The sequence below is a fragment of the Artemia sp. Qi Xiang Cuo genome, chromosome 3 (genome assembly GCF_049724085.1).
Source record: "Artemia sp. Qi Xiang Cuo chromosome 3, ASM4972408v1, whole genome shotgun sequence".
In the NCBI taxonomy this organism is placed as follows: domain Eukaryota; kingdom Metazoa; phylum Arthropoda; class Branchiopoda; order Anostraca; family Artemiidae; genus Artemia; species Artemia sp. Qi Xiang Cuo.
This window is the reverse complement of record NC_142796.1, coordinates 72111233-72123583: the sequence shown is the minus strand read 5'-3', so window position 1 is coordinate 72123583 and position 12351 is coordinate 72111233. Positions and strand designations below refer to the sequence as shown.

General features: G+C 37.0%; 1 protein-coding gene across 2 annotated transcripts in view; it reads left to right on the top strand.

The window, feature by feature from the left end:
• Positions 1–12351, top strand: part of clu (clustered mitochondria protein homolog) — an 84988-nt gene that overhangs the window by 27772 nt on the left and 44865 nt on the right. For both annotated transcript variants that reach the window (XM_089086551.1, XM_089086550.1), the window contains exon 7: positions 10462–10793. In XM_089086551.1, coding sequence (XP_088942677.1) covers positions 10462–10793 — 332 coding nt within the window. The remainder of the gene's footprint in view (positions 1–10461; positions 10794–12351) is intronic.

Here is a 12351-nt window from a genome sequence, read left to right as displayed (position 1 = left end):
TTTTACGGTCTTATTCTATCGAGTACGTCAGGTTTGACCTTGAGTCTTTGAAGGAGCTTGGTTTTGCATCAGAGGCAACGCTATAGCGTTGCCTATAGTAAAGGCAATACGGCTCCAATGTTTTATTATCTATTATTTTTTTTTTTTTTTTTTTCCAGAGGCACTTCATATGGAAAGGGTTGTCGTAGAAACTTCAAAGGGGGTTCATTCGATTGGAAATCGAGAGTTCTAGTGCTCTTTTCAATAGTCGAAAGTGATTGGAGGGCAACTAGCCTCCCCCCCCCCATTCCCATCATTCCCCCAAACACATCCAATCAAAATTTTGAGATAGCCATTTTGTTCAGCATAGTTGATTTCCAGATAGAAAATATTTTTGAGGAGGACACTCTCCTACAACCCTCAGGGCAAGGGTTTTAAGTTATGCCCTGGGGGCATATAAGGTTTTTATAGAAGGTGTTGTCGTAGAAACTTCAAAACAGGCTCATTCAATTGAAAATCAACGGGCTAATGCCCTTTTTAATTGCCAAAAATGATTGGAGGGCAACTAGCCCCCCCCCCATGCCCATCATTCCCCCGAACACATCCAACCAAAATTTTGAGATAGCCATTTTGTTCAGCATAATTGATTTCCAGATAGAAAATATATTTTGAGGAGGATACTCCCCCACAACCCTCAGGACAAGGGTTTTAATTTATGTCCTGGGGGCATATAAGGTTTTTATAGAAGGTGTTGTCCCAGAAACTTCAATTCATGCTCATTCGATTGGAAATTAATGGGTTAGTGCTCTTTTTAATATTTGAAAGTAATTGGAGTGTAACTCGCCCCTCCCCCCCCACGCCCATCATTTCCCCAAACACATCCAATCAAAATTTTCAGATAGCCATTTTGTTCAGCATAGTTGATTTCCAGATAGAAAATATGTTTTTGAGGAGGAAACTCCCTCAGAACCTTCAGGGCAAGGGTTTTAAGACATACCCTGGGGGCATGTAAGGTTTTCATAGAAGTCGCTGTCATAGAAACTCCAAAAAAGGCTCATTCGATTGGAAATTCAAAGGGATAATGCCCTTTTTATAGTCGAAAGTGATTGGAGGGCAACTAGCCCCCCGCCACGCACATCATTCCCCCAAACGCATCCAATCAACATTTTGAGATAGCCATGTTGTTCAGCATAGTTGATTTTCAGATAGAAAACATATTTTTGAGGAGAACACTCCCCCAAAGCCCTCAGAGCAAGGGTTTTAAGTTATGCCCTGGGGACGTATAAGGTTTTTAAAGAAGGCGTTGCCATAGAAACTTCAAAAAAGGCTCATTCGATTTTAAATTCAAAGGGATAGTGCCCTTTTTAATAGTCAAAAGTGATTGGAGGGCTACTAGCCCCCCCCCCCCTCTACGCATCATTCCTCCAAACACATCCAATCAAAATTTTGAGATAGCCATTTTTGTTCAGCTCAGTTTATTCCCAGATTGAAAATATATTTTTGAGGAGGACACTCCCCCACAAAACTCAGGGCAAGGGTTTTAAGTTATGCCCTGGGGGCATATAAGGTTTTTATAGAACGCGTTGTTTTATAAACTTCAAAACAGGCTCATTCTTTTGTAAATTAAAGGGCTTTTGCCCCACTTAATAGTGAAAAGTGATTGGAGGGCAGCTCGCCCCCCCCCCACGCCCATCATTCGCCTAAACATAACGAATCAAAATTTTGAGATAGCCAATTTGTTCAGTTTGCTTGATTTCCAAAGAGAAAGTATATTTTTGAGAAAGACATTCACCTACAATCCTCAGGGCAAGAATTTTCAGTTATGACCTGGGGGCATATAAGGTTTTTATAGAACGCGTTGTCGCAGAAAATTCAGAATATGCTCATTCAATTGGAAATTCGAAGGGCTAGTGCCGTTTTTAATAGTGGAAAGTGATTGGAGGGCAACTAGCCCCCCCCACACCCATCATTCCCCCAAACACCTCCAATCAAAAATTTGAGATAGCCATTTTGTTCATCCTAGTTGATTTCAAGATAGAAAATATGTTTTTGAGGAGGACAATCCACCGCAACCCTCAGGGTAAGGGTTTTAACTTATGCCCTGGGGGCATATAAGGTTTTTATAGAAGTTGGTGTCGTAGAAACTTCAAAAAAGGCTCATTTGCTTGAAAATTTCGAGGGTTAGTGCCCTCTGTAATAGTCGAAAGTGATTTGAGGGCAACTAACCCCCCTCTCACGCCCACCTTTACCCCAAACACGTCCAATCAAAATTTTAAAACAACCATTTTATTAAACGTAGTTTTAAGTTCTGTAATTTAGGTTTTTGAGGATCACACCTCCTCCAAAGCCCTCAGGGCAAGGGTTGTGATTTAAAGATTCTCCGAATCCTTCATATTATTTCTTATGGAAGGGATGCTCTTATAAGCTTTAGAGAGGGCTTATTTGATTGAAAATTGAAAGTTCTTGTTCACTTTTTGAGAGTCAAAAGAGATTGAAGGGCAACTAGCCTCTCTCCCTCCTCCGCGCCCTAAATGCGTCAGATAAAAATTTTGAGATACACATTTTGTTAAAATAATTCAAAGATCTGTTGACAAAAAACTCTGGTGTAGAAAAAGCCCACCAGGGCCCAGGGGTAGGCGTTGTAAGTTATTTCCTGGGGTATAACTTATTAAGGGGGATTTATAACTTATGGGAAGGGGTTTTGTATCGGAAGAACACATAGGAAATCTATTATAATTATCCAATTATAAGGTTAAAATACATACTCTCTGATGGATGCAAAATTTCTTTGGCACACATATTCCTGTTAAGGGCAATTCCAAACAGTCTTGATCCCTTTGTGTCAGTAACTGAAATGGTCTAAACCCCCTTATTGGAACTATTTTTTCAATCCATTCATTGTTGTCAATCGCTTTCCACAAGTTATGCCAGCTGTCTATTGTTCATATATAAGGTTTTTATCAAAGAGGTAATCGTATAGACTTTGAAAAAAAGCCTCATTTGATTTAAATTGAAAGTTCTAGATCCGTTTTTTAAAGTAAAGAATAATCGGACAGTAAGCACCCCCTCTCCATGCCATAAAAACTTGAAACTTTTTGCAATCAAAAACGAACAAAAATTAATTTAAAAAAAACTCCGAAAAATAATTTTTCAAAGAAATGTAATGTCCTTTTTAATCTTAAGATCATTAGATACAAATACCTTTTAAAATTCAAACTAAAAACGACCAGATATTACTATTAGAGAATAAATGAAACCCAAAATGAACAGAAATTAAATAAACAATCATAGCAAAAAACATACAACAAGTTCAGGTTCAGGTTCATACATTTTTATTAAAAAAAAAACAACTCAATGTGACAACAAGTCGCACTAAAGCAAGAAGATGCTTTAAAAAGCGACCGGTTGGATATCATGCATGCCAAATCATCAAACCAATTAAAATGAAAAAAGGGGAAAACAATAATAATAACAGAAAATAATGATAAATATATAATGGCACAAAATATAAAATAAAAAAAAAAATATCTACAAAAAAAAAAAAAAAAAAAAAAAAAAAAAAAAAAAAGCCTTCTCTCGAACCATTAACACTACCAAATTCCTGAAAAGAAATGATTTTTAATACGGGTTTTAAGTTGCGGCACACTTTCAGCTTGACGAACAGAATCTGGGAACGAATTCCAAACTGACGGGCCCATGTGTCTGGTCACTTGACTCGCTCTGGTTGTGTTCCGTGGCTCAGATGCAAGACTATCCGCACTCCTAGTAGAATAATCGTGATAAAACGAATTAGGCCTAAAAATATTCATAAAAAAATCCGGTGCAAAACCATTCAGACACTGAAATACAAAAACTCCAATTTGATAATCCCTTATTTCACCAACCTTTAAAATTTTAAACTTTCTAAAAAGTGATTCAGTGCTATAAACACCACGATCATACCTTCCAATCAACCTTATAGCCTTATTCTGCAGAACTTGAACTCTTCTAAAATTGCAACTAAAATTACTCGCCCAAAGCAAACAACCATAATTTATATAAGGCGATATTATGAAAAAATACAATAAAAGCAGAATTTTTAAAGGTAAAAAATTTTGAAAACGGTTCAGAACTCCAAGGCCTCGCGCCAGCTTGCATGCTATAATGTCGCAGTGTTTTCTCCAACTCAAGTTTCGATCCAGGATGAATCCCAGATATCGGATCTCTTCAACTTGTGATAGCGGTAGGCCATTGTAAATAATGACACCAGGGAGAGTGGGAGCAGAACCAGTCCTCGTAAACATCATAAAATTAGTTTTTAATGCATTGACGCTAAGTAGGCTAGCACAAACAAATTCATGTAGGCCATCCAGCGCCTTATTAGCCTTGAACAAGAGCTCTTGCAGCGACTTTGCTGCAATCACTAAAGCCGTGTCGTCAGCAAAAGAAGTAACTGAAGCTCCGGAAATGTAGAATCTCATTGTGTCTACAAATATCAGGTACAGGAGAGGGCCAAGAACTGAGCCCTGTGGAACACCACACTTTATGGGAAACGGCTGAGAAGATTTGTTACTCAAAGTCACTCGTAGCTTCCTTTCACTTAAATACGATTCAAACCAATTTAAAACACTACCCTTTATTCCTAAATAACACAGCCTTTCTAATAAAATCTTAAAATCAACAGTGTCGAAAGCTTTTCGAAAATCAATACAAACGCCCATGCACTGCTCGCCATTCTCAAGTGCTGAGTTGATATTTTCCAGAAGATGCTGGACTGCCTGCGTCGTCGAATGTCCTTTCCGGAAGCCAAATTGACCATCGTGTAAAACACCAATTTTCATCAGATACTCATAAAGCCGGTGATGAACAATCTTTTCATAAACTTTTGAATAAATCGGGAGAATTGATATTGGTCTCCAATTAGATATATCAGTTTTGACTCCACCTTTGTGCAACGGTACAACTTTAGCTATTTTAAGCGCACTCGGAAACATCCCCTTTTCCATAGAAATATTGATAAGGTATACGAGGACAGGAAGCAAATAAACCAGAACCGACTTCAGCATTCTAAGGTTCATTCCATCAACTCCTGCACTGTTTGACTTAATCGTGCTAACAATTTTGCGTACCTCCTCTTCAGTACAAGGCTGGAAATGCATTTCGAAACCTCTTCCTCGCTCATCCACAAAACTGCTTGATTCGAAAACATGGGAGCTCCGTGCTTCTTCTTGAATCTTGCAGCCAATTTCAGAGAAATATTGTCCAAATGCGTTGCAGATTTCCTCAGTTTCTTCCAAGGTCCAATTATTTAGTACAATTTTTGGCTCCGATGGCTTCATAGGGCCTTTTAGAAGATCATTCACAACTTGCCATGTTGCTTTGGGGTTACCTTTACTTTCTTCAAATACATTTGTAAAATATGCCTTCTTTTTTTCCTTTAGGGCATTTGCCCTATTCCTTAGGTCTTTATACATCACATGGAGCTCATTATTCTGCGGATGATTCAGCTGCTCCTCACACGCCTGATTTCTCATATTAAACAGATTCAGCAGCTCATTATCACACCATGGTTTTCTTGGTTTATTCTTTCTGGGGTTTGTTTCTTTAAGCGGACACGTCCTATCATAAACATTCGACACTATTTGGTTAAACTTTTCAAATGCTTCCGACGGATCATCTTCATTCAGTACTGTTTCCCAGTTAATAACACTAATTTGTTCTTCAAATTTTTTCAGATTAACTGGCTTCAGTTCACGCATTGGTATTTTATTCTTTCTGTTATGTTTCTTCACTTCAGAATTCAAATGCAATACAACCGGAAGATGGTCGGAGGCTGGGCTTATAACAACAGAGCAGTACGCTTTACTTAGCATCGCTGAAGACACAAACACATTATCGATGAGTGTTTCCGAATGATCCGTGATTCTCGTTGGAATGCTCACGGTCGGGTATAAATCATTTGACATCATCAGGCTCAAAAAATCCAAATTTGGTCCACGTACATTTAACAAATCAAAATTAAAGTCTCCCATACATATAAACTCTTGACTAGATCTATTTACCTTTGCAGCAAGACATTCAAATCCTTCAGCAAACTCTTCAAATGATGCACTTGGTGGCTTATATACAACAGTAAAAATACAAGCTTGATTTTCAAACTTAATTTCTATACTAAAGGTTTCTATCTTACCCTCCTTCCAAATGTCCAAATCCTTTCTAATTTTCCAATTCAAATCCTGTCGGACAATGAAAGCCAGGCCTCCACGTCCCATTGACGTTCGACTTCGAACAATCAGTTCATAACCTGGAAAATTAAAGGACAAAAGAACAGTATCATGACCCAAAAATGTTTCACATAAGGCCATTATATGTAAATTATTAGATCGGGAAATAAAATCAAAAATCTCATGGTAAGAAGACGTTAAATGACAATTCCATGTACATGCATGAAATCCAGACCGGCCTAACTCCTCCAAAGTTGATAACTGACGATATTTACTATCAAGAGATGGACGAAAACTAATTTGCGACCCATCATTTCCAACATCCGTCAACAAATAATCATCAACATTAAACTGATTATTTTGCAAATCACTCAATCTTCCACTTAAACTACTATTCATATCAACTTACGCAAAAAAGAATCCTATAATTCATCCCTTTTCCGCGCTCAAACGGGGCGATAATTATACTCATAAGAAATCAAAAAATAAACAACAAAATAAAAATATAAATAAAGAGTAATATAGATTATCTTGACGAGATAAACACTACCAAACTACTCATAAATAACAAACTAAACGCAATCTGAAAGCGAGTTAATTCGACGAGCAGCTCGCTCACCCGGAAGCATTGCGAGAACCTGGCCACGATCTGACAATACATTTTTCACGCCAAACTTGTCTCTCGCGGCACTCAGGATATCGCGACGGCGCTTAGTTAGAGACTCAGACAAAAAGATTTTCGAACCAGCCAATTTTGTTTAATCGCAAACACTCTACGGGCCGTCTCACAGGTAGAAAATCTCACGAACACTGGTGCAACTTTATCGTTTGCCGACCCTGGATTATTCAATTTCGACCTGTAAACCATAGCAAAATCACAATCAGAGATACCGGAAAGCTCCAGCTTTTGCGAGGCTATATTCAGAATGGTCGACTTCAAGTCAACACCTGGCTGCTGTTTAATACCATGAAAAACTAGAGTTCCAAGCTGTTTTTCTTGCTCATAATCATCAATTTTCACTTCTAATTTTGCAATACGGTTCTCTAAATTTTCAATAAGTCCTTTGATATTCTTTACTGATACCAACAATTGCTCTAGCTTCGGATTAAACTCAAGCGACACTGACGAGTATATTTCACTCACGATAGTCTCAACAGAAGTTTTCAGAGTTCGGTCGTTTCCGCATTTATCTTGAACTTGCATAGTAATCGCGCTCATCATTGATTCTTTTGTCTTAGCGATTTCTTCCTCAGTTGCGACTATTTTTACTAGCAAATCCGCGGTAGATGGTTCAGAAGAAACTGCTCTCAGCGATGCGAAAGTTTTGGAAGCCGTCTTGTAAATGTCCGGGTTTTGGTTAACCTCTTTAAACGCACTTCCAACATTTTTATCAGTTTCTGTAGATGCTTCGCGGTAATTTTCCTCAAACGAGATGAGACTATAATGAGACTTTAATAATATAAATGAAGAAATAGATCTTAAAGCTAGTAATGCATAGATTGAATATGAAAATCAAGCTTAAAACGAAAACAAATATTTTGCTATTAAAGTATAAATGAAACTTATAACGAACAGAAATTAAATAAACAATCAATGCGAACAAACATACAATATATATTTATGTAAAAGAATACACAAATCTTAAAACGAGTAGAATTTCCACTAAATATACAAGTCGAGATTAAATCGAATAAAAATAACTACAAGCAGAAGTTTGGGTATCGTCTCACTGCAGTAGCCTAAAACCTACTGCGCCAGTGGCGCTTTACTGAAAATGAAATATATTACAAATGTTTTCTTTTGTACTTAATACTGAAAATAAATAATAAAATTACAGTAAAATTTTGAAGTGATGAGCTTTTAGCAACTAATATCATTATGCATCAAATATTCAGTTTAATTGGTTAGTTCTTTTCAAGATTGGTCAAGACAAATATAGTTTCACTACAAGCAAAATTTGGATACTGCCCCTTCTTTAACTGTAAAAACCTAAAGCCTTCTGCGTCATTGGTGCTTCACTGAAAACGAATTACTCGTATATTACAAATCTATTATTTTCCAGTTCTTACAGCATTGAAAATGAAAATAAAAATTACAGTGAAAAAAATCTTGAACTGATGGATCTTTCAACAATTAATATCGTTATATATCTAATATTCAATTTGATTTGGTTTATACTTTCCAAGACTGTTCAAGACTCATAAAGTTTTGCCATTTTTTTTTAACTCTGCCACTTTTTGTAACTAATCGTGTTGGTTTGTTATGTAAGCATTTTGTAGCTTCTAGGCATTTCTATTTGAGCGGATAACCGCAACTCAAACTTTGCGTAACATGCATTTTCTTGCATGAAACACCAAAATATAATAAAATGTCAAGTTTCGGAGTGTTCACCACTCGCAAGCAAGTGCCATTGGTATTTTTGAATCCGCATGGTCAATTTAGGGGGTGGAGGGTAGGCTAATTCTCGTAGCAGCCCCATTCCGTCGTGGTATGGTTCACATTTTCAACACCTGGCGTCCGGAGTATCATATAATCTACCAAGCATACAACTACCCCAAATCAGTATCAATAAATAAATGAAACCCAAAACGAACAAAAATTAAAATAAATATTAGAGTCAAACTCAAAACGAGCATAAATTAATGTGAGTAGGGTTCAAAACCCCTTTGCTTTCTAAAAGCCAGAATATAATTTGTACTTTACTGAAAAAAAATTCAAATGAGTTTACTGAAAAAAAATGTGCATTGTTAATTTAATATACATATGCTGATATTTATTCCTTAAAATCATCATTAATTTTTGATTTCTTAAGGTTACAAAACGGAAAATATTTCAAAGAATTGTTTTCAGTAAAGCGCCAATGACGCAGTAGGTTTTACGTTTCTGCAGTGAGACGATTCCCAAACTCTTGTTTGTAATTATTTTTATTCGATTCAAACTTGATTTGCATATTCAATTTAAGTTTCACTCGTTTTAAGATTTATTTATTCATTTACATTAATATATATTGTATGTTTGTTCGCATTGATTGTTTATTTAATTTCTGTTCGTTTTAAGTTTCATTTATACTTTAATAGCAAAATATTTGTTTTCGTTTTAAGCTTGATTTTCATATTCAATCTAAGTATCACTCGCTTTAAGATCTATTTATTCATTTATATTATTACTTGTTGTATGTGTTTTGCTATGATGGTTTCTTTAATTTCTTTTCGTTTTGAGTTTCATTCATTCTTTAATAGTAATTTCTGGTCGTTTTGAGCGTGAATTTTAATAATCATTTGTATATGCTGAGCTTAAATTTGAAATAGCCATTAATTTTCTTTGAAAAACTTATTTTTAGGAAAGTTTTTTTTAGTTAATATTCTACCACGGCAAGTGATCCCAGCAATACATGTTAGTGATTTTGCTTCAAAGGAAACAAGGCGACCTCAGTCATCTGTTTTAGGAGTCCTAGTTTCACCGGCATAAATGGTAATAGGGAAGATAGATGAGTTGAATATCCTCACCTTAAGTATTGTTGATGAATTCTTATTCCTCCAGATGAACATCAGTTTTAATACTGGAGTGTGCAAGTGGCAGGCGTCTTTTGATGTCTTCGGAGTGGTTATTATCAGAGGTGGATAAGCTACCATGATAGGCAAATTCCTCGATCTACACTTATATCCTCATCTCCAAGCCGGATACTGGTATTTTCTGGGGAATCGGGTTTATGTGAACAGCGCATGGCTTTCGTTTTCGAGGTGTTTATTGTCATCCAAAAAAAGTTTGATTGAAGATGACGGATGAACTCAGCAATTAGGTCTATATCATCGGCGTAAGCTAGTTTTTCTATTATACTCTTTCTACGAAGGCACCTGACAAACTATTTATGAGTGAAAGGACTGCAGTGAAAAAGAGATTGAAGAGTAATAGCAGGCAGCCTTGCTGAAGACCAGTCGAAGTTTCAAAGCTTTCCGTGAGCCCTTCTCTAGTCATAACACGGCTTCTGAATTTCGTGTTTGTGTATGAAGTTGCGTTGGATGCTGAAGTTGATGTATTATTCCTTTATATATATCGTTTTTAGGGACGTTTTGGGGAAGGGCTGAGTGACACCCTCCTCCCATAAGCCCTAGCAGGCTCTAAGAATTTGACGAAACAGGGAAGGCATAAAATTCTTAACGTGGGACAAGAAAATGATCCTGTACTTTCACCCCCCCCCCCCCTGAACTAAAAATACATGGCGTATCTGAGTTTCTTTCGTAATTGCTAGCTTTTCAAAGTTTATCTTATCTTTTACAGCCTTTTCTTCGAAGCTTGGCTATGAAGAGCATATCCCTGGCCAAACACGGGACTGGAACGAGGAACTGCAAACAACAAGAGAACTTCCTCGTAAAAACCTACCTGAAAGGCTACTACGTGAACGCGCCATTTTCAAAGTGCATAGTGATTTCGTGGCTGCAGCTACTAGAGGCGCTGTAAGTGTCATAGATGGTAACGTAATGGCGATCAATCCTGGTGAAGATGCGAAGATGCAGATGTTTATCTGGAATAATATATTCTTCTCGTTGGGTTTTGATGTGAAGGATCATTATAAAGAACTAGGCGGAGACGCTGCTGCGTTCGTTGCTCCGGTATGTTTATTTTTCCAAGTATATCTCTGTTTTTTTCTTTCTTTTGTTTTTACCAAGAAACGTTTTTGACACGGTACCCCTGGCATAAATTTGCTTACTTTCAAATTTTATCAGTTTCCAAGATTCTCGTGAAAATAGAAATAAATTTAAAATCTTTGGTGAATGAAGAAGAAAAAAATCCATTTAAGACAGTTGATCTAGTAATTTGGTGATCTTGTATCGTAACCTGGTGCTAATGGACCATTCGGTGGGGAAGAAACAGTTTTTCAAATCCTTGTAGCTTGTTCAATAAATTTTTTGTCTACCTCACCAAATGACGTAGTAACTTTAGCTTCATTAAGTGTAAAACAAGTAAAAGTCAAATAGGTTTCCTACGTTAAATGCAAAGAAGAATGCATCTTAAGATTGTTTATGCTCTCGTGTTTTACAACCCCTTTAAAAAAAGATCTCTTTCAAGAGCAAGGATTATCCTTTTCTAGACTGCAATTAATTATTAGCAAACTACTACTACTACTACTACTAACAACTCACCGCAGCACCAAGCCGCCAGAGGCCGACACAGCTATGCACGCTCCTCCTCCATCCTACTCTATTCAAAGCCTTTCTTTTTGCAGCCGCCCATGAAGGTCCGATATTCTTTAAATATTTCTTTATGACATCCTCCCACTCCAGGCGAGGACGACCTACTGTCCGTTTAGCCCTAGAAGGTTGACCTAAAAGAAGAATCTTCGGCAATCTGTCATCCTTTATCTGCAAAACGTGCCCTAGCCACCTCAACCTTTCTTTCATTGTAGCCCTAGAGATCGGTATTGAACAACATTTTTCGTATAGCCTATTGTTTGAAATACGGTCAGTCAGCCCGGTCCCCAGAACAATCCGTAAGCGATTTCTCTGGAAAAGATCTAGCAAATCTTCATCCGCTTTTCGGAGCGCCCATGCTTCAGAGCCATATTTGACCACTGTCATCACTGCAGCTTCCAATATTCTAATCTTGGTGTGCAGATTTATCTTCCTATTCTTCCAAACTTTATTCTTCCAAACTGTGAAAAACACCCTGAGCCTTGGCTATTCTACTTTTGACATCTTCACTGCTCCAACCATCTTTACTAATAATACTACCAAGGTAAGTGAAGCTGTCCACTTGATCAATCTTTTCATTACCCAGCTTCACCTTTTCATCTTCACTTACTCCTAGCCTTAGCGACTTAGTCTTCTTAACATTAATTTTCAAACCTCTTCTAGCACCCTGAAATCGCGAAACCTCAAAAAGTTCATTCATTTTGCTCAAAATTTTATCTAGGATGCTTAAATCATCAGCATAATCTAAGTCCAGGAGACTTTTTCCTCTCCATTTGATTCCGTGGCAAAACATTATAATATTTCCCACTTTTGTTTATACAAAAGACAAGGATGGGTTTTTCCAGTTCCTTGTTGAATATCGATGACCTAAAAAACTACATTTTCTATAGGGATTTTCTATAATATTTTCTATGGGTTGTATAATGTACTGTGGGTCAAGGCAAAATGTTTGTCTAATATCGAAACACATTCTTTAATA